This window comes from Pleurodeles waltl, chromosome 7, assembly GCF_031143425.1.
Source record: "Pleurodeles waltl isolate 20211129_DDA chromosome 7, aPleWal1.hap1.20221129, whole genome shotgun sequence".
In the NCBI taxonomy this organism is placed as follows: Eukaryota; Metazoa; Chordata; class Amphibia; order Caudata; family Salamandridae; genus Pleurodeles; species Pleurodeles waltl.
In genome coordinates this window covers 265,490,235-265,517,907 of record NC_090446.1, presented here as the reverse complement: position 1 = coordinate 265,517,907, position 27,673 = coordinate 265,490,235, and the positions used below count along the sequence as shown (strand labels likewise).

Sequence of the window (27,673 nt, the reverse complement as noted above, 5' to 3'; positions counted from 1 at the left end):
ACTGCTACTGAAATAACCACATGGGTACAAGTTGTCCAAATCTCGTGGCAATCTCTTTGTTAAGGGCTATTTTTCATTGCATGGTCTGAAATGTGGGTAGAAACCAAACAACCACCCAATAATGTACACATTTTTATAACCCCAGGACACAGCCAGATGCTTATTCGGGTTAAAAGCCCAGCATACGGATATTTGAAAAGCAAAACTCATTTGGAGCATTCGACAACACTGGGTGAAATTATTTCCACCATTAACTTTGTCTATTAATCGAAGTCTTGCTTGAAATTGTAAGGTATTTTGTAAACGTTCAGTATTCAACACTGTTTTGAGCAATTTTCTGATTCTCCTACTTCACAGTTAACTCGAAATTGTGAGGTGGCCACTGCTTGCCTCAAAAAACAATCAAAACAATTAGAATGAAACAAAATGATTTATATGGGGAAAAAATATGAAATGAGATCTGGAAGGATTCAAGGTGGCAATTCAATGAGGCGCTTGTTGACGTAGGTATAGATCACGTGGCACGGTACCAGGCTGCCTTAGACTATCCCCGTAAAACAGTGTAGGATGCACTTATTTAATGAAATGTTCTGTTTTCAACTCATAATATGTGGCTGTGACAGAGATCCACTGCACAGCTAGTGAGTGATCCTGGAAACAACCCAAAAATACAAAGGAATAATCGGATAAGATTAAGAACAAATGCAGGATACCTGCAGTGCACATCTAAATAAGCAAACAAGCAATGAATGTTCTTATTGACCCTCTCACGCAGAATAACAGACGGAGGGAGTAATCTGAGTGGCCAAGAGATGAACAAGAATAATGGAAACCAGTCGAGTAAATAGAACTAATGGCATGGAAGGGTTCACTGGAAACGAGAAAAGAGGCTGAATTCCAAGATAAGTAGGTTCATTAATAGATTTTCGACTTCATAAGGTGCCTTTGGAACAGTGAGGCAAGCGCCAAGTTATTCCAGCTCGATCGAGAAAACCTCCGAAATACCGCAAATCGAAGGGGAGGCATATACAATTTAATCGGTTTCTAATAAATTAATGGTATATCTAAATAGCTATATTTCTTTCATTAGAGTGTTTTTTTTTTAACCCAAGGCACAGAAAACATGTCCACTAGTAACTGACTTTACTGAATACATAAGAAAACCATTTTTTTTAAATTTAAATGACAAGGTTCCAAAAGCAGGAGCCGATTTAACTGTAGTGGACATCCACGTTCCTGCAACACGCAGATTAAAGTGTAATAGATCTGCACGTTATCATGAGGCGACTGCAATATAAATACATTAAAAACCTCACCGGGGTAAATATAATTCTTTTAAAAGTGAAGTATAAGTAAATACTTCAAAGAATCCCATCAACCTTTGCTGGCCTTTGACTCTCATGTAGAACCCCGTCTTCGATGAAAGGTTGTGTGGGCTTGCAAGAAATACCACACACCAAATGTTCAGCGGACAAACTTCGCATTTATTGTTCCTCGTGAATAAGGGTATTATCGAATCTCTAGTGAAACATCCTTAGTTGCGCAGGAACAAATCAACCACAGGAAGAGCGTCCCCTCATATGGGCTTTTTGAAATGCTAATACAGTTCATTATCGGGGCAGGGATGCGGAGAGGATAGCGGAAGGCCCATCAAAGGCCAGGGCCTTTCAAGAATGGTAGTATGGTTTTCATGGAGCTTTTCGTTGCCTGGCATTGTGTGGTCGAAAGAGAAAAATGTGCAACACAAGTAAAAAAATAATAATTTATTGTGAGTTGAGTAATGAATGTCTCGCTGAGCAGCACACGAAGGGCACACACCCAGGGTACAAAATCTGTTTCCCCGAGCAATGTATACAGAAGAGCCTGCCCCCTGGGGGGTGCTGTAGATCGATCCAGGGCCAGAGGACTGCCGCTGAAGCGGTTTGTCTCTCATTCACAGATACTGAGCAACAGGGCATGTTCTTCCCCCAAATTACTCTTCACCCTTCTGAACAGTTCAGAAGAACAAAATACTAGAGCGAAAAGGGCTGGCAGCACTGGTTGTGAACACTGAAGCGACCACAAGGAAAATTGGAAGTTAGACTGCATTTACCTAGATGTACTGGGAGGACAGACAGACCAGTGTGCAGTTCCATCCACTACCAATATGTATGCAAAATAAATAGAGGGTACGAGCAACTTGCTGCTTTCCACCTGACGTTGCCTATGAAGCATTCATTTTTTTTCTGCATTTAAGTTTACAAGAGCACCTGAGATTTACCTGCCGGTTAGCAGGTTTTCTGCATGCTTCTTGCGGTATTACCTTCAAGCAGTGGGTGGAACCGGTGTTCGTTCTGTAAGAATTACAGTACATAGCTCAAAAGAGTTGTGTCTGACTGGAACTAAAGGAGGGCATCTACCCCATGTTTATGTATAAAGTTAATAAATGGAGATCAAACACTGGGTGTGCGGTGGAACAGTACCAGTCGCCAGTGTTGGAGACTTTGAGACAAAGGAAGAAGATAGCAGAGAGCAGAAGGGAACGTAAGAATGAAACGGTGAGAGTTTTGAAGATCTAAGCCACAGACCTAGAGCCCTAGCAGGGCGCATGCATCATGCTGCCCATCTTCAGGGCAGCTACTTCAAAGAAAATATTGTAGGCAAGCGTAGCAGAAAACATCTTGGTTCCTAAATACCATGGCACACAAATAAAGATACAAAAGACAAGCAAGCAGAGGAAAGGGGAGGACATTAAATCAGATGAGCATGACTCTACTGCAAGGCAGCGGTAGGTTGTCTAATTGCACAGGCCTGTGTAGCAGTATGTGTTCAGTGTGGAGTGAAGGGACTATATTCTGTGGGGTTGGGCGACATACATCTGTAAGGAGAGGACAGTCTTGCATGTTTCTGCATCTCACCAGAAGCAAGGGGTTACATAGAAATAGTGGCCTTTTCCAGGAAACAACCTGGAAAACCTCCATTCAAACCCATGATTTAAGTAGTCACCATCTACTCGTATACCTACACAGACAATGACGATCTACGCTGTCAGACACGCTAAGGACCTTTCCAAGTATGGTGGTGAATTTTAAAGATTGTCTCTACCACTATAATGCCAGCGGCCCACTGATCCCTACAATAAGGTCCTGCCCAACCTGAAGTTGTCAAGGAATGTCAGAAGATATCTACATGAGCTCTGCAGCCTACACCCACCCACTCCTCATCCCAAATGTATTCCTTATAGCGCTCCCAGATATGATGGTAAAAGACCAGTGACCTCTGCAGATTAGCCAAGCAAGCTGCCTATGATAAGGGTCAGTGAGCTCAAGGTGAAGATGAGAGTACAGTTAGCTATGATGGTGCTGACACTCGGCATCAGCGTGAAGAGGTGAGATTCTTCATGCAACCTGATGCCCCTCTCCACCTCACCTTTCAGCAAGCAAGGGAAAAAAGCAGCCCCCCGAACTCTACTCCACCAACTGTTCCTTTTGTTGTAGTCACACAGTAAATGTGTCTTTTAGTGAAAGGCTACATGAGGGGTTTTGCTGTGCCATTGTGGTGAGCATAAGAGGTGGCCTCCTGCCACTGAGCAGTCTGCTGACATTGTCATGAGGGGAGGAGCAGACAGCCTCCTTCCTCCAAGGGCCTCCTTTTGGCCTTCACTTCTATTCCTGGAAAAGGATGTAATGATTCCGAATTGTCTTGCCCCAACTCTTCTCACTACCACCCATAACCTACCTCCTTCCCTCTTCTGATTCCCCCTGCTCTCTGAACGTCCCTAGACCTTTCCTCTCCTGCTCCCTCCTAGCTGCCAGGATGGCTAGGACCTACTACCACAGTGCATTTTTTCCAAGCCTATTAAGAAGCTATATTTTCTGGTAATGTTGGACATCTCTGCAGTATATGACCCTGCTTTTCTTAAATGTAATTCAGAGATGTGCCTATGATTGTTGACCACCTTTGAGAGAGAACAGTTCATGACTGACAAGATGCCCTAAAGCCTTATGTACTTGATAGCAAAGCTATTCCTCAGGGTAGGGAGATATTATAAACTCAATGCTAATAACAACATATCTTTTCCTCGAATACAAGCTTTAGCCAGCAGTGCTATCCCTAGTTATTAGGTAAAAAGTTTGTAAAACCAAAACCAAAAGAAAACATGGGTGGAAACTGATAAAACAAGACTCAACAAAATAACCGAAACTTAGCTTTAAAAAATAAAAATGTTACAATTTTGTTTGTCCTGCTGGGCACATTTTTGCCAGTCACAAGCCTTCTGTCTACGGGTCACTGGAAGTTAAAAAGATCAAAATAGTACCTCAATTACGTCAGAAGCAGCGAACGGGCACTAAGTAAGTTGAAATCTATTAGTGCTTGATCCCTGCTCCATACAGAGAAACAGAAATGATACCAGGCATGCCTTGACGAACTACGAGGCTATTAGGAAGAGTGCCACGCAAACCAACAAATGGTGAGCGGCAGACCAGCTCCAAGTCGTTTAATGACACAACAGTGTCTCGCATGCGCTAGCACATGCACTAGCGTGCTCGACCCTAATAAATGATTAGGTTTAAGTTAAGGATTAGGAGTAGGGCAAGAGTATGATTCTGGTTTACAATTACACTTAAGGTTATAGGATGCCTAAGAATGTTATAGGGTCAAGGCTGATGGTGACGCGTAGGGTAAGAGATAGGGATTGAGTAAGATGGGTGTTAGGATGTTTCAGTGAGGACACTTTTCACCAAGGCATAAGTAATTAGATGTGTTTTAGTATTAGGGGTTGTGGAACAGATAACCTTCCACTATCAGTAAGTACATCTGATAACAACACTTAAAATTTAAGAACAAGTAACATTTTCAAACATTTTCAAACATTCTTTGTTCAAACTAATTTATAACTAGATTTAAGGTCAAACTGAAGGTTTCAAATCTTTTGCTTTAAGCGTTAGGCTTTTCTAACTTAATGATGAACTGTCAATCTACATTCTTGCACCTAATAATACAAACTCGAGCTAATGACAAGATGGCTCCTGTTCAGGTTAAACATACATTACAGATTTGGGTATCAGGAAGCACATCTATTCATTGATAGAGAGATCGTAGATGCTCAGACATCAGAGATGTCTCTCAGATATTAGAGAAATTATTCACTCACCCTGCTGTTCCCATACTATTCACTTGTGTAAAAAGTTGTTTCAGGCCAGGGTCACACACATAAGAACTATGCTTAAAGTGAGCAACAACTGGCAGGCCTGGGATTTGCACCGGAAACTGTTGGAAAATGTCTCTCTCTGAAGTGTCACCCCAATCTTTTTGCCTTCCTCCTCCCCTTTTTTCTGACCTCGTTTTTGTTGGCTTTTTCGGACTCTGGGCATTTTCCCACTCTTAACCAGTGCTTATGTGCATGTGCTCTCTCCCTAAAACATGGTAACACTTGCTCGTACAAAATTGGCGTATTTAAATTACTTGTAAGTCCCATGTAAAGTGCACTACATGTGGCCAGGGCCTGTAAATTAAATGCTACTAGTGGGCCTGCAGCACTGATTGTGCCACCCACATACGTGGCCCCTTAACCATGTCTCAGGTCTGCTATTGCTTGGCCTGTGTGTGCAGTTTCACTGACACTTCAACGTGACATTTAAAGCTACTTGCCAAGCCTTAAATGCCCTTTTTCATACACATAAGTCACCCTAAGGTAGGCCCTAGGTAACCCATAAGGCAGGGCACTATGTAAGTAAAGGGAAGGATGGGTACTTATAAGTTTTACATCTCCTGGCAGTAAAAAACTCCCAAAGTCGTTGTTCACTACTGGGAAGCCTGCTTCTCTCATGTGCCATCATTAGAGATTCCCTTCTATGATTTCAAGTGGTACTTTCTGATCTTAGAGGAATAGATTTGTCATATTTGGTATGGTATGGTTGGAATTGTACTAAGAAATTCTACTTACTGGTGAAGTTGAATTCAACATTACTATTTCAGAAATGCCACTTTTAGAAAGTAGGCATTTCTCTGCACTTACTGCCATCTGTGCCGAACAGTCTGTCTTCAATCAACGTCTGGTCTTTGCTGGTTGACAGCTCCCTTTGTGTATTATACCCAGACAGCCATAAACACAGGACACTCAGCTGCATTGCATTCATCTGTATACAGATGGGTTTCCCTAGGCAGGAAGGGTGCAGGGACTCTCTTACACTTCAAAGGCCAGTGGCCTACCATCACACAAAGTACTGATAACCCCCTACAAAGTTTCTGAGACTTCAGAACAGGAGGCATGCTCCTGGCAGATGGGTCTGGGCTGAAAGGGGAACTTGTGCACTTCAAAACCACTCTTTGAAGTTCCCTCCACTTCAAGGCAATTTTGGGTATATGTTCCAGGTCTGTGACCCCACCAAATCAGACACTTCTGGATCTACAACTGGACTCTGTCAGAAGGACTGTTGAGCTGCCCAAAGGACTAATCTGGACTGCTTTTCAAGAAGGTCTGCTATACCACTTGTTTCCCTGCTACCTGCTGCTCCCTGGCTCTGCTGGAAGGTCTCTGTCTTCCTCCACAAGTGCTCTCCAAGGGCTTAAATTGAACTTGCCTCCTATTTTGAAGCCTCAGGGCCAACAAAGACTTCATCTACTAGCTCCTGGATTGTTCCCTGACTTCAGCGACTCCAGAACCAGCGACGCTGTCCGACACCACACTGCTGCCTACTTCGGTTCCGTGGTCCTCACTGAACGCAGTCTGGAATGTAAGCCTGACATCGCTGCAATGCTGCTGAAGACCCACTGTGTGATCGCGACACTACAAAGTCAATACATCGTGTCTTGACCTGCTTGACTCATCGACCCCATCAGGTCACAATGAACCGAGCCTCGCCACCAATGCTAAATCACCTTCCCTGCAACCAACAGAACTAACACCTCATCTTCCCTATGTAGCAGTAAGGAACCAACGACTTACCTCCCCGGCTGCAGCCAAGAACTGACACCACACCGGCTCTAGCGAACGCCTCAACTCCCCGACTCCATGCTACGTCTTTGTTTCCTCATTTACCAAAGGTACTGTGCCTGCGGTCCATGTGACTACGTGACTGGCCTGCACTCCCTCGCAAGTGGCATCGGGCAGTTGGGAACGACTCTGTCACGATGTCATAATAGCCCCAGTTGGAGCTATTGTGTTTCTATGCGCTATACTAAGAGTTAATCTTGCAAAATTCATATCTTTAATTGTGTACATTGGATTCTTTAAATTTTGGTCTTACTTTATTCAGATAAATATTATCTATTTTCCTAAACTGGTGTTTAGAACTTTTTTGTGGTGTTTTAACTGTGTTACTGTATGAGTTACTGTACAAATACTTTAAACATTGCCTTCTAAGTTAACCCTGCCTGCTCTATGCCAAGCTATTGCAAGGTGAGCAACAGATCAATTACGTTGTGTTTTGACTTACCCTGACTAGAACTGTGGTCCCTACTTGGACAGGGTGCATACCTCTGCCACACAGAAACCCAATTTATAACAAAAGGCATCTCTTAGGTTACAGGATAAGACATCTAACAGTAAAATTGTCTCAGTTTACACAGATCTAATAACTAACGAAACTAACAAAACTAATAGGCCAAATCTGATCTTCGGTGCCTCCTAAAAAATGTATTAACGGCCAGATGTATATTTCTTTATTTGAACACACAGACTTCAGCATGCATGTTAACAATTTATGAATCATTGGTGCAGAACGCAGACGTTCTTGCTGGTCAGTAAACCTGAAATCTTCAGATTTCCTGAATGAACATTTGCAACATATGAGAAACCGATATTGGACTCATTTTGGCCAACATGGATTATCATCATTTTTATATATTTTTAATTTTTTGTAGTACTCTATGAATCAGAATGACCAGTGTGGTCATGTAATTCCTTTTATGCAGAAGTGGCTTCTTCCTTCATGTCTATGTATGCATGTCCCGTTAAAGAAACTTCTGTAGCCATGATCATATCTGAATATACTTCCATTACTGGTTTCCTGTTAAGCATGTATTGATAATTCCACCAGCGCAGATAATTTGCTGCTGAAATGCGGGTATAAACTTCTACATCACATTCTGCTTCTGCAATAGTTAGCCAGACCATTCTCTGAATTAGTCCATTCATGACATGCAAATGATCCATATCACCCTAAGTCCTTCTAAACTAGTATTTTCATAGTAAGAAGTGCGGTCAAAGCTTTGCAGTGACTTTGCTAACTGATGATTTTATCCTTTCCTGTGGTGAATGTACTGGCATCTGTAGTGGAAAATGACCCAAAGAAACTTGTGGTTATGGAATTAAATCAGATTTTTCTTTATGAGTGTGGGTCTCATGCTATAAATAACTGGTAACTAGTTTGAATTATTGTGAAATACACTTATTTTTGCTAACAAACTCCTGTACATTAGCATTACGTGTAATTGTGACAATAATATGTCTCATTTGTACAAACAAAATTTATGGTAGGAAGTGAAAATTATAAGTTAGTGTAAAAATGGGACTATGATAGATTTACTTGGATCGTGTGACCTGTTTCTGGGATAAAAAAGGGGGCACATATAGCCTTAGGCTGTTATACTACACCTCAAGTAGAAAAACTGTGCAGTGGTGCATCATAAAAAAACGAACATGACTACAGGTCTGAGCATCAAAAAAGGCAAACAAACTAATACAGTCCTCTTTCACGTGCATCGTTCTGAGTGAAGATGCACCAACAATGTCACTAGGCATCTGATCTAGGAGCTAACAACTGATGTAATCGGGGATTACGTTTTGAATGTCACCAAAGAGGTAAAAAATCAAGGCACTTTTGATATCATCATAACGTAATGTGTGGTCTTATGTTAGAGTGACCAGACGTCCCGGATTTCCGCGGACAGTACGGTTTTTAGAGGACTGTCCCGGTGTCCCGATGCTCCTCTTAATTTTAAACAAATGGCCCGGTTTTTGGGACAAACGTAAGATCATTAAATAAATGTCCCCATTTTTGGGACAAAGGTCAGATCATTTAGGGAAGCATAAGTAAAGTATGAAATAATGAAAGTAATTAATCTGTTACTGTCAGACAACACTCTCCCCTGTCTGCTCCCAGCAGAGAGATGGAGTGGGAAGCAGACAGAGCTGAGTGGGGGTGGATTGGGGGTGCAGGGTGGGAGGTCAAGCCATAGCTAATTTTAAATATGTAGTCTTGTACATGTGTGTGTTGTGTGAGTGTATGTGTGTGTATATATATATATATATATATATATATATATATATATATATATATATATAAATATATAAACATATGTATAGGCACACATTCACAAAGCTACGCAAAAAAAAGGGACAGTCCAGATCTAAAAGTGAGAGTAAAGTCTTTAGTCCTTCTTTTATGTCTGCCCTGTCCCGGTTTTTGCTCCTCAAAATCTGGTCACCCTATGTTATGTGCTGCACATAACAAAGGTGTGAGTTATGGTTTGCACAGTCTGTCATTACTAGTGAATATCAGTGGTGTTTAGGTTTTGCTTAGTAACTATAACACTATTTTCGTAGAAAAAATAAACTGAAAGCATTGTCATACATTACTTTGTTCTCCAGGGTTAAATTGAATAATTCTGTCCACCTTGTGTTTTAAGTTACCTTTGGTTAATTCAGATTTGTTTTTTTGCTTTTGAAGGTATTAACTAGAATACGTTATTTCCCAATTTAAGACACTCAAATTGTTCATCAACTCTATGTCATTTATAAGTGTTAGATATTTTGCCATCCTTATGGTTAAGTACAGCTCCCATATTAGAAAAATCTGCCATACAATTTTTCGATTTTGTAAATGCCACCTCGGATCCCATAAGTTTTCTAAATGGCAAAATCTTGACTATAAAGCATTCCAGCTGCATTCTTTTTAAATGAACCGGGTGGTTTGGTAGCTTCTCCGCTGTTCAGGTATACGTTTAGGAGACCTGTCTTCTACCAGCATCACAGAGTGACAAATAGGCCACGTGCCTGCGCTCTCGCACCCCCTGAACTTTGCCTCCTTCACTGTCAACAGCATTTGATGGAGCTGCAGCCCCTGCTGCTCGGGCCGTCAGCTACAGGACACCACAAGCAGAGGCAAGAAAGCAGGAGCCAAGAAGCTGACCTCTCGCTGTGAGTTTGCTGTATATCTGGGAGTTCACTTCCTTGTCGCGCGTGTAGCATCGAATCTCCTCCACCGCCTCGCGGATGATGGTGACCGCAAGCACAAAACCCTGAGGAGGAAGAGAAAGCAATTGAACACGCAATGAGAACCAGATGGAGCCCATCTGCTGTAAATTACGTAACACTGAATGAAACCAATCACTACGAGGCAGCCGGCAACCCCACTTTCTGCCACACTTTTACTCATCATATTGAACCCATAAGACGTGCTACAATTAACTCTGGAAAACATTTTTTGAGGCTTTGTGCAGTTCTTAATTACAAGTAGAAATATAAACAATTATTATCTGGACTCCACTGATGGAGAGAATGTTGATAATATATCTTGGCAAAGGCCACATTTATGAGTGCCCTGGAGGAGGGGGAGATGCATACAACCGACTTCAAGTTGTAACTTAAAAATGGGGAATAACCTACAGACTTTGGTGCTTATTGTCAACAATTTCCCGGGCAATTTATCCTCTGGTACAATTCGGCTGGTATGACATGCCAAAATGTACACGGGGAAATTGCACGGTTGTGGGGTTCCGAGGTGTGCTGTAACAGGAGCTACCGCACATATCAGAATTTACTGCACCATTTATAATTGCTTTATTTAGAATGACTGCATGCAATCGTGCAACCAATTCCTAATTAAAAAAAAAAATTGATCCCTGACATTTCCCCCCTCACTCTTGAAAATGAAGTATCTGGGACTAGGGGAGTAGATTATGACTGTGCACACCGGTAGTGGATGCACAAACTGATACCTCAGGGATGATTAATGTTTTTGAGATTTTGCTGCGCATGTGGAAGGATAGAACAGCAGCGGGGGGCGCAATTCTTGAATTCAGTAAATATTCATGCTGCAATTATGACGAAAGTAAGTGAGGAGCATCTTTGGCCAACACATAAAATAAAAGTAAGTATAAGGGATGGCCAGACTAGAGACAAAAGTGTAAAACTACCTATGGAATGCAAGGTTTGAAACAGTGCTGGTTTAAATTACACATCTGACCAATACCTAAAAAAACTCCCCTCAGTACATATATTAAACATAATATTATCAACACTCCACAGACAGTCGACCTTTTTCAATCTATACATTTTCATGCACAATTATCAATACAACATAATTGAATACCACACATATATGGGATTAATCCTGTCACATAATTAAAAATCTTAAAGTCACATGTATATGAAAGACCCATATATGTTAAAACAAAAGACGTTGTTTAGAAAATTAATCTTTCAGTGAATACACCCCATAAAATATGTCCCTCTGTGTCATTAATAACATGTAAAGGCAACCAGTGCACCCCAGATTGAGCTTTTAAATTCCATCGAAACGGCTGTGTTGTTTTGATGACTGTGTGTCAGAGTATAGACTGAGGAAAGATCGACTGTCCGTGGAGTTCTGACAATATTAATTTTAGTATCTAGTGAGGGGGCGGGGCTAGAAATGTGGGTGAAATTCACACACCCCTAAACAGCAACTATTGTGGTGTCTTTGGGCGTAAAGCACTTGCTAATAACCATTACTCCAGTGTTTATATAGTGTTTGCGCATGTAGGTATTTTCAACCCAATTCGCCCAGCATTACAGTTATACAAATCCCAGGCAGTTTCCTCAGCGCTCTACGGGGCTGAACTTTGGGGTTATACCAAAACCCAAGACCTAACCACCGCTGAAAACAACTTCTTAAGAAATCTTGTGTCCCTTCCGCTAAGCACCCCACTGTTCCCTCTTTTCAAGGACCTCGGCATCAAACGCATTGGTCACAAAGCCCGCCTGCGACCTCTGCTGTACTGGCGACGTCTCTGGACCACTCCGGAACTTGACATCTTCACCGAAGCTCTACAGGTCATCCTAAAAGCCGACCACCTGCACAGAATCCCCTGGCTACGATCCATCAAGGATTTACTTCACTCTATCGGGCTCGATGATCTCTGGAACTCACCAGCCACGTCAGTCTTTCCCTCGAAAAGCGAACTAAAGAAACTTTACTGGCAAAGGGCCAACAACGAAGACACTCGGGCTGCACTCCACACTACATTATCTTGTGACTTTGCCAACCTAAAAGAGTCATGCAAGTACGAAACTTTTTGGGACCTAATCACGGTCCCAAGGGAAAGGAAACTGTACTTCCAGCTCCGCATTGGAACACTCCCATTAAGACTTTTCACCAGCAGCTGGTCACACAACGAATCCACCGCATGCCCTGCTTGCAAAGCCCCCGTCGAGAATCTCCCTCACCTTCTTTTTGCATGCCCCGCGTATACTGCCCCCCGTAGGAAATGGCTGGCCCCGGCATGCAGACTACTGGGAGCACGCTGCTCTGCGCTAGCTCTGCGAATCCTTAGATCAGACACCAGGCCAACGCTAGTGATCGCTATCGCCAAATTCCTCGGAGCTAGTTGGCTTATTAGAGGGAAAACTCTCCTGGACAAAGACTCCAAATAAGACTGTCCCAACATCCTGCACAGTGCATTTCATTTCATCTCATTTCATCTAATTTCATTCCATTTTATTCTATCTCATTTTTATTCCATTTTAATTTTTATTTATGTTTTACTCCCTTTTATCACCATATTTACCTGCAATTTTATTTTATTATGTGCATTTACTTGTATTTATTACTGCTCGTGCTTTTTTGGCTCTTGTAGCCGCAATAAAGCTTCTTTGAATTTGAATTTGATTAATGTTTTTGAGATTTGCTGCGCATGTGGAAGGATAGAACAGCAGCGGGGGGCGCAATTCTTGAATTCAGTAAATATTCATGCTGCAATTATGACGAAAGTAAGTGAGGAGCATCTTTGGCCAACACATAAAATAAAAGTAAGTATAAGGGATGGCCAGACTAGAGACAAAAGTGTAAAACTACCTATGGAATGCAAGGTTTGAAACAGTGCTGGTTCAAATTACACATCTGACCAATACCTAAAAAAACTCCCCTCAGTACATATATTAAACATAATATTATCAACACTCCACAGACAGTCGACCTTTTTCAATCTATACATTTTCATGCACAATTATCAATACAACATAATTGAATACCACACATATATGGGATTAATCCTGTCACATAATTAAAAATCTTAAAGTCACATGTATATGAAAGACCCATATATGTTAAAACAAAAGACGTTGTTTAGAAAATTAATCTTTCAGTGAATACACCCCATAAAATATGTCCCTCTGTGTCATTAATAACATGTAAAGGCAACCAGTGCACCCCAGATTGAGCTTTTAAATTCCATCGAAACGGCTGTGTTGTTTTGATGACTGTGTGTCAGAGTATAGACTGAGGAAAGATCGACTGTCCGTGGAGTTCTGACAATATTAATTTTAGTATCTAGTGAGGGGGCGGGGCTAGAAATGTGGGTGAAATTCACACACCCCTAAACAGCAACTATTGTGGTGTCTTTGGGCGTAAAGCACTTGCTAATAACCATTACTCCAGTGTTTATATAGTGTTTGCGCATGTAGGTATTTTCAACCCACTCCATGCCACTCATTATACAAACCTAGAAAGGATAACTGTAGGAAGTTGGCTCTGTATGTGCTATTTCAAAGTAAGGAATAGCATGCACAGAGTCCAAGGGTTCCCCTTAGAGGTAAAATAGTGGTAAAAATAGATAATACTAATGCTCTATTTTGTGGTAGTGTGGTCGAGCAGTAGGCTTATCCAAGGAGTAGTGTTAAGCATTTGTTGTACATACACATAGACAATAAATGAGGTACACACACTCAGAGACAAATCCAGCCAATAGGTTTTTGTATAGAAAAATATCTTTTCTTAGTTTATTTTAAGAACCACAGGTTCAAATTCTACATGTAATATCTCATTCGAAAGGTATTGCAGGTAAGTACTTTAGGAACTTTAAATCATAAAAATTGCATGTATACTTTTCAAGTTATTGACAAATAGCTGTTTTAAAAGTGGACACAGTGCAATTTTCACAGTTCCTAGGGGAGGTAAGTTTTTGTTAGGTTTACCAGGTAAGTAAGACACTTACAGGGTTCAGTTCTTGGTCCAAGGTAGCCCACCGTTGGGGGTTCAGAGCAACCCCAAAGTCACCACACCAGCAGCTCAGGGCCGGTCAGGTGCAGAGTTCAAAGTGGTGCCCAAAACACATAGGCTAGAATGGAGAGAAGGGGGTGCCCCGGTTCCGGTCTGCTTGCAGGTAAGTACCCGCGTCTTCGGAGGGCAGACCAGGGGGGTTTTGTAGGGCACCGGGGGGGACACAAGTCCACACAGAAATTTCACCCTCAGCAGCGCGGGGGCGGCCGGGTGCAGTGTAGAAACAGGCGTCGGGTTCGCAATGTTAGTCTATGAGAGATCTCGGGATCTCTTCAGCGCTGCAGGCAGGCAAGGGGGGGATTCCTCGGGGAAACCTCCACTTGGGCAAGGGAGAGGGACTCCTGGGGGTCACTTCTCCAGTGAAAGTCCGGTCCTTCAGGTCCTGGGGGCTGCGGGTGCAGGGTCTCTCCCAGGCGTCGGGACTTTGGATTCAAAGAGTCGCGGTCAGGGGAAGCCTCGGGATTCCCTCTGCAGGCGGCGCTGTGGGGGCTCAGGGGGGACAGGTTTTGGTACTCACAGTATCAGAGTAGTCCTGGGGTCCCTCCTGAGGTGTTGGATCTCCACCAGCCGAGTCGGGGTCGCCGGGTGCAGTGTTGCAAGTCTCACGCTTCTTGCGGGGAGCTTGCAGGGTTCTTTCAAGGCTGCTGGAAACAAAGTTGCAGCCTTTCTTGGAGCAGGTCCGCTGTCCTCGGGAGTTTCTTGTCTTTTCGAAGCAGGGGCAGTCCTCAGAGGATGTCGAGGTCGCTGGTCCCTTTGGAAGGCGTCGCTGGAGCAGGATCTTTGGAAGGCAGGAGACAGGCCGGTGAGTTTCTGGAGCCAAGGCAGTTGTCGTCTTCTGGTCTTCCGCTGCAGGGGTTTTCAGCTAGGCAGTCCTTCTTCTTGTAGTTGCAGGAATCTAATTTTCTAGGGTTCAGGGTAGCCCTTAAATACTAAATTTAAGGGCGTGTTTAGGTCTGGGGGGTTAGTAGCCAATGGCTACTAGCCCTGAGGGTGGGTACACCCTCTTTGTGCCTCCTCCCAAGGGGAGGGGGTCACAATCCTAACCCTATTGGGGGAATCCTCCATCTGCAAGATGGAGGATTTCTAAAAGTCAGAGTCACCTCAGCTCAGGACACCTTAGGGGCTGTCCTGACTGGCCAGTGACTCCTCCTTGTTGCTTTCTTTGTTCCCTCCAGCCTTGCCGCCAAAAGTGGGGGCCGTGGCCGGAGGGGGCGGGCAACTCCACTAAGCTGGAGTGCCCTGCTGGGCTGTGACAAAGGGGTGAGCCTTTGAGGCTCACCGCCAGGTGTCACAGCTCCTGCCTGGGGGAGGTGTTAGCATCTCCACCCAGTGCAGGCTTTGTTACTGGCCTCAGAGTGACAAAGGCACTCTCCCCATGGGGCCAGCAACATGTCTCTGGTGTGGCAGGCTGCTGGAACTAGTCAGCCTACACAGACAGTCGGTTAAGTTTCAGGGGGCACCTCTAAGGTGCCCTCTGTGGTGTATTTTACAATAAAATGTACACTGGCATCAGTGTGCATTTATTGTGCTGAGAAGTTTGATACCAAACTTCCCAGTTTTCAGTGTAGCCATTATGGTGCTGTGGAGTTCGTGTAAAACAGACTCCCAGACCATATACTCTTATGGCTACCCTGCACTTACAATGTCTAAGGTTTTGCTTAGACACTGTAGGGGCACAGTGCTCATGCACTGGTACCCTCACCTATGGTATAGTGCACCCTGCCTTAGGGCTGTAAGGCCTGCTAGAGGGGTGTCTTACCTATACTGCATAGGCAGTGAGAGGCTGGCATGGCACCCTGAGGGGAGTGCCATGTCGACTTACTCATTTTGTTCTCACCAGCACACACAGGCTTGTAAGCAGTGTGTCTGTGCTGAGTGAGGGGTCTCTAGGGTGGCATAATACATGCTACAGCCCTTAGAGACCTTCCCTGGCATCAGGGCCCTTGGTACCAGAGGTACCAGTTACAAGGGACTTATCTGGATGCCAGGGTGTGCCAATTGTGGAAACAATGGTACATTTTAGGTGAAAGAACACTGGTGCTGGGGCCTGGTTAGCAGGGTCCCAGCACACTTCTCAGTCAAGTCAGCATCAGTATCAGGCAAAAAGTGGGGGGTAACTGCAACAGGGAGCCATTTCTTTACAATAACTGTCTTAGTTACCCCTGCCAGGTTTCAGAACTAATCTTGCATAGGGTTTGCTGCACAGCAATGATTGAAGCGCCTACATATAAGCAATGCTGCTCCACTGCAGAACTCAGTGGTGTTCTCACAAGCACAAACTTTGAAGATCTATCTGTCCAGTAATTGTACTGGTGATAGGCAGCTTAAGGAGGACAACCATCCCAGGGTGCAGTATCTGAGTCTGAGAGAGAATGATGCATGTGAGAAACATGCAAGAAAGAGGTGTGAGGAAGATTATATTAGGGGAGAAAGGAGGAAGTAAGGAAGAGTGTGATACAGACAACTCCTTATTTATTCATTTGTCATGTTTCAACATAGGCTGCTGGACTTTTTTTCTTTACAATCAAAGACTCTAGTAGACTGTTGAACATGATGACAAAAACATTAAAGAGCAAGCAAGATTAATACCTGTAAGTAAACCAGATATCTAACTTTTAGGAATGTACAGGAGTAAGAAACTGGATTATCATTTAGGGAGATAACTGAGCTCAACCCTCTAGGATGGATACGGCACAAAACAGACAGGCTGTTGTAAGTGATTTCTCCACCACTTCTTGATGGTTTTCAAAGAGCTGTATTGTAAGTTTAAGTGTTGAAAAACAGAGCCTATCAATCAGATTCCGATACCTTCACCATCGTCTGCAAAGTTCTTCAACTGCCAGCAACCAAACATTACCAACATTCCACCTTCCAACTCTCTTGTGACACTCTCATGCCAATATTTCACCAAATACAAACATTACATGGCATTAATGAACAGAATAAAAATGGATGTAAATAGTATAATAAATATCACCTATAAAACATCTCTGCCTTTTCTAACAAAAAAATAGAAACTTAAAATTACTTTACATTTCCAAGTGTAAAATAACCAGTTTTCTTAGAAATGTGACCCTTCCTGGTTGTAACTTCTTCCACTTCTCCTGCAACACCACATGCATTTTGTTACCCTCTTGATTCATGTGAAATCACAGCATCATACCAGACTACATTTGGCATTGACTCAACATAATAATCCTTAGAAGAAGGACCACCACCATAACTTTTGGTCCTTTTTTACACTATGGGCCAGTTTGTCTGAAAGTACTGAACTTCCTGTGTCCTTTTGTACAATGCAGGCCAGTTTGTCTGGTAGTCCTGAATAAAATAGTGTATTATCAGAATTTACTACATTTTTCATTACAATGTCTATCTGGAAATCTTTCAATAGAACAAAGTTCCAAACAGACCACCATCTCTTACCAGCAAGTTGCACTGAACATTTTTTTACTAGAATGACTTTATATGGGCCACAAAAATGAAACAAATGTTTCCCTCCTTTACCACTCATGTTCTTCAATATAATCCAAACACCTACCCTCAAATTATTATTAGCAGTCTTTTGTTATCATTATGGTGATCCTTCATTCTCTGTTAATACTCTTCCACTCTGGATTTTACAACATCATAATCCACAGAACCCTCTGGGTAACACACTGGTTTTACATTTCAACCAATCAGGAATAAGTCTGGAATGAGGACATCCATCTCTTACTAACATGAAAGAAGAAACTCCCGTAGTAGAATGGGGCATGTTGTTATATGCCAACATATTCTCCCACCAAATTCAACAACATTCATACCACATGTTAAAGCCATTTGTATTCCCTCCTTTGACAGCCTGTTCACTCTGTCCACAGCACGATTTGACTGGGGACTATATAATGAGACTGCGTAAAGCTTAACATTATTCTTCTAAAAAAAAGATTCAAATTTCTCAAAAATTAATTGCATCACATTATCTGTAACCATTTCTAATCATGCACCTTCAACAGTAAATAATTTGCTAAAAAGTCATTGTTGCCACTTGAGTAGTCATACTGTCAACAAAGTCGTAATAAACCTATTTAGTAAAGTAGTCTACTAAAATAATGAGATACTTTTGATATAATGGTAGAGAAGCCATGGGTCCTGCAAAATCTAGTGCCAGTTTCTGACAAGGTGCATCCAGCAATGTAACTGGAACCACTGGTGTATCACACAATTTCCAATGCTTATTAGACAATAAACACTGATGACACCCGTCAATAAATTCCTCCATACAAGTATCCATTCTAGGCCACCAAAACAAAAGCCTCAAAATCTTCTTCCTAGAAATAGAACCCAAATGACCTGATGAGCCAAAGATACAAAAGTATTCAACAAATTACACCATGAACACATTGTCTCCTCCAAGGAAAATATTGTTTTCTATAGTTAATTACCAGCAATTTGGAAAAAACATTTTAGATCACCTTGTACATTTTTTTTAAAATAGGCCAACCCTATTCCACCTTTTTTAACAAGATATAATTTTCACATGCTTTGAACCACTCTGTTTTATCTATTCAACCCTGAAATGATTTAAAAATATCTACACCAGCTCCAATACAGTCCTCATTGAACATGTTAAACTCATCCATATTTCCATCAACTGATATGTATGACAAACAATCAGCTCTATAATTAGCAGGTCCAGCAATATATCGCACATCAAACTTGTATTCCTGTACTTCAATAAAAACCGAATGAGTCTAGAAGATACCCCAGACATACCGTTGTCACCTAATAAAAAAATGTTAGAGGCTTGTGATTCGTACACTAAATGAAATGTGTTCTCTACACCTATGGCTTGAATGTTTCAGTGCCCCATGTGCACGCCAATGCCTCCCTCTCTATGGTGCTATATCCTCTCTCAACGTCCTTAAGTGCTTTAGATGGGAATGCAACAGTACGTTCCATCCCATTGACATTGTGACAAAACAACTTCCCAAGATCAACTGCCCTTCCATCTACAGGTAACTGTACATTCCACACCCAACACATGTTTTCAAAGCAGACACATTGATCAATATCTTTTTAATGTCTTGGAATACGTGTTCTTCCACTTCATCCCACACAATTTTTTCTCTTTCCCACAACATCCTTTTGAGGGGTTGCATAATTATAATTAACCTAAATTAATTAACCTAGAATAATAGTCTGACAAACTCACAAAGGGTTTCAACTCATCCTTGTTTTCTGAAGTAGATACTCCCTTAAAGGTTTCAAAAGATCCATTTTGGGCAAAATGCCCACAGAAGTAATCCTGTGACCGAGGTAATCAAGAGAATTTGTGAGAAATGTACACTTGTCTTTAGCCACTGTTATGCACTTTTCATTCAAAATGCTTAACATTTTGTCAATAATTACATTGTATTCCTCTATTGTTGTCTTGGCACAAATCAAGAAATTGTCCTTGAATGCCTGCACTCAAGTTACTTCTTCAAATAAGCAAACATACGTTTTCGAAAAACAGTGGCTAACCCAAACAGCATTCACATAAACATTTACACACCCAATGGCATAATAAAAGTATCAATATTTGTGATTTTTTTTCCAATGTAATCTAGTGATAGGCTGCTTTCAAGTATATATTGCTAAAGTACTTAGCTCCTCCTATCATAATCAATAATTCCTGAATGTTTGGTTGAGTGTGATTCCACAACAATGTTATTGTGTAAAGAACGTAAATCCACACACAGTCTCATTTGGCCCTTGTTCTATTTTGGTAATACAATTGCACTGACCCATACCGCCGCACTGACTGGCTCAATAATTTTGCTCTCACAAAGCTCATCCAAATGCTTGCTTAAATCATCTCTTACACAAAATGGTACAATACATACTTTATGAGCAATTGGCATACCATTCTTTTTTAAATGATTTGATGTTCAAATTCTTTCACTTCCCTAATTCTGTTGCTGAATACTTCAGGGTATTTCATCATGATACTTGCAATATCTTCAGACTTGCTTTCGATTAACATTACTGGGGTATCAGTACATGTTTTAAAATAATTCCTAACTTCCCAGATCTACTCGAAATACAATTACAGTTACATATATTTTCATAAAAATATCTCTTTGAGCAAAATTCAGTTTATCTTCAAAGAAACTCAATGTTTCTATCTCAGAGCCTCCATAAGCTACAGCTTTTATGTCAGCTTGTTTAAGATTCATATTATACCAATGCATGTTAGATGTGTTTTCTGATAGCATAGTAACTGAGGATCCAGAATCAGCCATTATTTTGTATGTCCCTAATCATGACCAAACAAAAAGGACCCTTTCTACGAGCAATATCCTCTTTATGTGCGTTTCTTTGTGTTCTTCTGCTCCCACTGTTACCTCAGAATTTTGTACAAAATTAATCTTCACCAAATTCCCATTTTTACAAACTCTCATGAAATGCCCAATTTTCTTGCATCTATTACAATTTTTGCTGTGTGATGGGCAACTTGCGCTACTACCTATATGCGCACTAGGTCCACACCTACAATAAAATCTAGTAGATGCTTTGCTAAATGTATTCCTTCCCTCCTGATCATTCTCTTTACTCACAGCAATCAAACTTGTATTCTCATTGTTCTCACCCATAATCAACCTAACAGATTCTACTTCTGCTAAATTCTCAATTCCCTTAGCTATTTTGATGGTTTTCCCTAATGTGGGATTAGTACAAAGCAAGTGTTCTTGCACTTTCTGTAAAGCACAAATTAAAACTACTTGATCTCTTATATATGTTACTAAGGAATTCTCAAAATTACATGTGCTTGCTAAAATCCTTAGTGCTGTCACATATTGATCAACACTTTCCCCTGCACTCTGCGTCCTGGAATAAAAATTAAACCGTTCTAGCACAAAATTAGCTCCATCAACAGCTATTAAATAATTCTGAAAAACTCTATAGCAGTGTTTCCACTTTTGTATCGGCTTCCCTGAATTTTCCAGTATATAGATATGTTGCTGTACCCTACTGCTAGTAGCCATGTCAGTTATGTGACCAGTATATGTGGTTTCTTATGCTATTACAGCTTGACTTGATCATACAAAGCAAATGAAAATATTAGCCAGGTAGGATAAAACACGCTTACCACCAATAAAGATTGGCTCCAAGTATCAATTTCACCACACATTATTTTAATTATTTCGTTTTAGTGTTGAATATCAATATCAAATACTGCTGAAACTCCATAATGCCGTGCAGTAAACGAAGATGGCTGACTTATGTGTTGAAAGGAGGGTGACCTGCACAGCAAACGCCGGCATTAACATGGACGTGAACGTGTGTCCTTGACAGCGCTAGCCTGACTTGAGCATCATCTCCTTCGTGAAGTAGTCAGCGAGGTTGCCAGGCCACAATCACAAGAAGATACTGCACAATTACAGTTTCTACCCACTCCACTTTTCGAGTTAAGTCTCAGAAAAAAATCCCCTATACCTGACATACAATTCAAAGGGCTCCGGAACACAGCTTCCGAAACGTTCATGGCCCTCTGCACAGTTTAACTGGCAGCAATTGAACATTACCAACATTCCACCTTCCAACTCTCTCCCTGTGCTAATATTACATCAAATACAAACATCATACGGCATAAATCAACAAAATATGAAATAATACTAAATACTATATTAGGTATCACTTACATAACACAGCCTTAACTTAGGGCAATGTGTAAAGTATTTATGCAGTACCAACACACTATTAAAGTCAAAATGCAAAACAATAAAAATCCTAAACTTTAATAAACCAAATTAAAGTGACAACTGGCATTGGCAGTGCTAATAGGTCTGGATTTAAAGGAATTCTTTAAGCACCGAAAGGCGTGACAAAAATCGTCAGCACTTCAGATTATTTATCGAATGCAATCTGATGGATCTCAAATCAATAATAGACAAAATTATTTCACCTTACCTAAGTTGGCCAACATTTCCTGTATTTTGGGCAAGGGATGGCAATCTACTAGGATGCTGGCATTCAAAGTGCGTAAATAAGGAACCACCCATTGAGAGGACTCAATAGGTTCTATGAATCTATTCACACATAAGTCCTTGAGAACGTTCTTAAGTTCCTCCCTGGCACTCAACGGGATTTGTTGCACTTTGTGAACAACAGTTGAGCATGTGTTTTTAACTTAATGTGAGAGACAAAACTTTTGAAGGTCTCTACTTGTTTCTGGAACACCTTCTCGTATTTGAATAAAATGGCCTCAACCGGTTCCTCAAGACGACAAACCAGTTTAATTGGCATTTCTCCTGCAACTTAAGGAGTTTGAGACCCAGGTACGAGGTACAATCCCATTCTTGCGAGACCTTGCCACCCAATTATGTCCTTATCCTTATTGGCAAAATAAACTTTGGTGTTTTTATCCCTTCCCATACATTGCATCACTGGCTACAAAATCTCTCGGAAGGCTTTGGGGCAAATATCAGATGGAACCAGTGATTTGTTATTACCCCATCTGTCACAGAAAGTGGTGTCATGGAGAATGGTGTACGGCGAGCTGGAATATGCCACAGCCTGTAATTAAATGTGGTCAATCAAACCATCACAAGTGGGACCTTTCAGCTTTGTGCTAACCGCATTACATTCAATGATTACAATTATGTTATCTATAGACTCAGAACAAGAATTGGCCTCCAGAACTAGATTGCTAATGCTAACAAGAGTTTTACTACTCCTGCACACAATTTGAAAATGTCCTAACTTTTTGCAAGCAAGACAGTGTTTGCCTACTGCAGGACACTTCGAAAAGTTGCTCAGATGGTTTTTGGGACCTCATCTAATGCAAGTTGTTGGTGCCAACTTTACAACAAGTATGTTTTATAACAGGCCTTGGCAAAATAAATATCACATAACCCAGACTAGATCATTGAATGCCAGTCTAGAACAGATGTACATAGGTGGCTAGGTGTTTAAATGTATGAACCACCCGTTATCCTTTTATGTAAGTAACCAAAATGTCGCTTACCCACCTTCACTTCAACTATGAAGCCTTCCCAAAACCTGCACTATATCTCAGGATCAAACTGAAAACCAAAGGGATGAAAACATCACCTATAAACTGATTTCAGAAATGTCTTGCTTGACCATCTCAGAGAAAGAACCAGCTTACCTCTATAAATGAGGTAACTGTGTTAGAATCCCATAGCCAAGAGGTCCCTTGGGGGTGCACGATTAATTTCATCATCAAGGTTTAGCAGGAAATCATCACAATACTCGTAGTAGGGGATCCCTGATTTGCTAAGGGTGACCTCAAGATGTTCTATTTATATAATGGAGAGGGTTCAGACCAGGACGAAACCATGAGGAATCGTTTGCTGTATATTAACAAAACTAGACAATGAATTCCCTATTTTAACTGCCTGCTTTGACCAGTTGAAGTAAAGCAGTTTAGGCTATACCACTGATTCCCATGTTTTCCTCAAAGATGTTGATCAGACAAAGAAGTGTGGCCTCAGTCCTACACTCCCGTCTGGATCCCAATAGAAAATTGAAAACATTCTTCCATAGCATGGAGATTTTAGAGGGAAAAGACTGTCCCCCAGATATGGAGCAAGATCTAGGGGAAAGGCATAGTGTTACCATTAATGAGGACTTATATGTATCTATTGCTCATCACTCGCTTGTCATGACTGTGGCTTCTTCTTCCCTAATTAGCGCGTATGTAGCAAAATGCAAAAGGAAAAGTAGGAAAGCCGGAACTGAGAGTTCAAACCCATCAGTCTCAATGAACCCGGTGAGTGCTAGGACCAATAACCAGTCATTCCCCCCCCACCAAAACCCACCCCACCCAACCACACTGCACCGGCATCCCACCCCCTACACACCCCTCAAGGACTTTCCTGGGTCTTTATTTTGGAGTATAACTGCTACTATTAAGGACTTGTATTACAACTTAGAGAAAAGCTGGATAGGCTGGAGTGGGAATCTGACAAAATATCTTCCCTCTGTCATTATGTATATGGTGAACCTGGAGGGTGCTAATGTAGTCGACTGCCCACCATCAGCTCCTTCAGTTCCACTTTCCTATGGGTGAGCTCTTTCTAATATCAATCCAGGCTTGGTTCAACAAACAGAGGTACCTTTCGACAGCTCTGCCCTGGGCCAGACTTCAGGGGGTTGCATGGAAGGAGGTATTCAAGAATTGGCTTTGAGGGTTTCTCATCAGCCAGCTGCTGTGGAATACTCCTGATTACCTCAATCATCACCACCCAATGTCCAGTCCCACCCTCTAGTTGACAGATATGCTGGGTCTAATATTCAATTGTATTTGTGCAACCCTGCTACAATTAATTTGCCTCCAGCTTGTTTCCATATGTAGCAGTTTTGGTTAATGTCCCTCAACTGAAATCACATATAACTGAGTCTTCGGAATCGCTGAAGAACAGGGTTGTTCATTGGCTCAACTCAAATTGCATATTTTCACTGGACATAGCACATCAAATCTTGTTCACTAGAAGAGTGGGCTGGATTGGGCCCTCAACAAAAAATCTAAAGGGGGATTGTGTATTACTTAACTGGTGTTGTTACAATTCTTGCAAGGTCTGAGCAACCCTCCCTGTTTGTGCAGACTACGTCTCTCTTTCCTTTGGGTTTCCTTTATCGTCATTTATGGAATCTTGGACAATTATCTAATGTTGTTATGACTACACAGAGAGGATTGGGGCTTGAGGCACTTTTTCATACCCTACTGGTACTGTCTAAAAAGGATCAGGCACTGAGCTCCCTGCAAAATAATGACTGACCACTGGAATGTAGGCTAAATGATTTTAGGTGTGGCAACTATAAACATGGGGGTTCTAGACATGAATCAGAGACTGGATTGCTAACACTGACTCTCCAGGTTTTGGTGGGGTGGCGAAAAACCTCACTATTGGTAAGCATCTTACCAGTAATGCTGTTGCGTTTCTAGCCCAAGCTGCCCTTATAATGATATGTCCTATTTGGGGTGTGTTAACCAAAATACAGATGGGTGTTAGAAGTTCACAAATTGGAACGGGGGAGGTTCAAGTAGCAAGCTAGGTTCTATTGACTGGACCAATAACATTTCTGGCCTTGACTTTATCTGTATTCAAGAAATGCAGTGCAATAATCCATTTCATGTGGTTGCTTTTCTTCTCGTTTCACACGTGCTATCCAGTCCCAGGGTGGGAGAGCTAAATGAGGGCTTCAGACTCTCATTTCTAATAAACTACCTGTCAATATCAAAAAGTCCTCTGAGGAGGGCTCACACATGCAACTGTTGTGGTTATCAATTAAAGGGAGTGTGATGTGCTGTTGATTAATTTCTATAACACTTTTTTGGAAACAACATGCAGTAGGGTGGCTAAGGCACTTGACGATCTAGAAGTCTTCTTATGCCCCATTCATATTCATTTTGTACTATAAGTGATTTTAACATTCAGTAATGACCCTAGCCTGTGGCACAAGTTAGTGTATCCATGAAGGGGTGGGCTATGTACACTTCTGCCACAATGAATGCAGCAATGCACTAAACTCCATTATCTCACAGTACGATTTATTATTAATGAAGTATGAAAGTAATGTTAATGAGGAACACATTTCAACATTTACTGGAAGAAATACCTCTTCAGTCATTGACCATGTAGTGTTGTCTGCATATGAGAGAGATAAGTGTGGGACACCGAGCATTATACAGTCTGTACTTAGTGATCATTTATATAAATCAAAAGATATACACAGTTCCTTTGAAAGAATAAGTTCCTATAATTCACAGGTTCCTGGAAGTCCAAATCTTTTGGAGCAAGACCCCTCACTCACCATTTGGTGACATGCTTCATCATTGGGCTATGCTCCTCGTCAGGCCGGCACTGCAATGCCTGACAGGCCCCACAGAGGGGCTCTTTGCCAGAGATTTTTTAGTGATGGTAAATAGCCGGTCAATGTGTGTACTAATGTAGGATTGGTATGCAAAGGAAATGCTGTTAAAAATGACTGCAGGTAAAACGTAATTTATTGAGCTATCTGACCTCTGTCATGATTAAAAACAGGAGTGTGGTAGTTGTCACTATATCTCTAAATTTGGAGTATAGTGAAAGCAGGTACAGGATCCCCTGTACTACTCTTAAATCATGGTCAACATGTTTCTCGCTTGTTAGTCTATATGATCTGGTGCGATTCTTAAGGACCAATAAACCTACCTAATCCCTAAGTTATATATAACCCATAATCGGGAATATCACATTAAGCAGGAACCTAGAATATAGAACAAAAAACTTGAATCATAAACAGATAGAGAACATTCAATTGTGTGCACAGTGTCAATAAATTAAAGCAGCACACTTGTGAAATCTCCCTTCCGTGATGTGCACAAAAAATTGGTGTAGAAAAATACAGAAAGGCAGATATGCCAAATGTGCTTACCCTCCTCATATTAGTGGATGGGCCCCATAGGGTAAAGCACCAAGCTTGCGTGGTCCAATACGGTCTAGGTGTATAGATATAGAATAGAGAACTGTTAGGTTAGAGGAATCTATTATGTCAATTATAGGTTAAGTCGATGACACCCTCCTGGAAGTCATGTGTCTATGTTATATGGATTTTGCAATCTAAGCCTTCTCTTAATAGATATAGACGTGTCAGTCTCATTACAATCAACTGTATGTGATTGTTATGAGCAAGGTCTTACACGAGAAAACCCATTCTAATCAATGAAATATCCACATTTGTTCATAGCCCTCCAAAATGCAGGAAAACATCCTGTATAAACATCTCAACACTTCGATACTAAGGGCAATGAGTTACCGAATGGTAAGCGTACTTCTGTGAAACAGTGCAATATGATGTATGGCCGGTAATGCAGATTGAACCGGAAATGTATGGCGAACGTAAAGTTAATAAGGCACTCAGTATTTGTAAATTCCTTTGTGCAGAAAATAACGAGTGGCGAGAAGTAAAGCTTGCGTTGCAGGCTAATTGCCTAACGTCGCAATGTAAGGCACGTCTGATAATACTTGCTGGACCATATACCACGGTCCCGAATACATGTGTCAGGAATTTAACTAAGATTTAATATCGGGTCCATTAAATGGGACTAACTGTTAAAGTGCCGGCAAACCGGCACAAAACAAGAATGAAAAACGCATCAAAACACTTACTTCTGAAATGTCCACGTCTCGGGGAACCACCTAAACCAGCTCAATGCTCCCGGAACTGTGGGGCTCAGTTGGTGGGCGGAGCCTTATGGAGGGGGGTAGGTCACAAAAAGAGGGGAAGGACTTGTGAATCTATCTTACTTAATGCAGATACTAGACACTAAAGAAGGACAAAATACAAATTGAGGCCATATTTGGAAGGGGAATAACCCCAAGGCACTTAATTGCACAGATTGCTATTATTAGATGGTCTAAATTAAAATACAATATCTAGAATCGAGTATAACGTAT

At 41.5% G+C, this 27,673-nt stretch overlaps 1 protein-coding gene across 2 annotated transcripts in view; it reads right to left on the bottom strand.

Moving 5' to 3' along the window:
* Positions 1-27,673, bottom strand: part of ATP9A (ATPase phospholipid transporting 9A (putative)) — a 534,117-nt gene that overhangs the window by 408,584 nt on the left and 97,860 nt on the right. For both annotated transcript variants that reach the window (XM_069243632.1, XM_069243631.1), the window contains exon 4: positions 10,116-10,224. In XM_069243632.1, the coding sequence (XP_069099733.1) occupies positions 10,116-10,224 (109 nt within the window). The remainder of the gene's footprint in view (positions 1-10,115; positions 10,225-27,673) is intronic.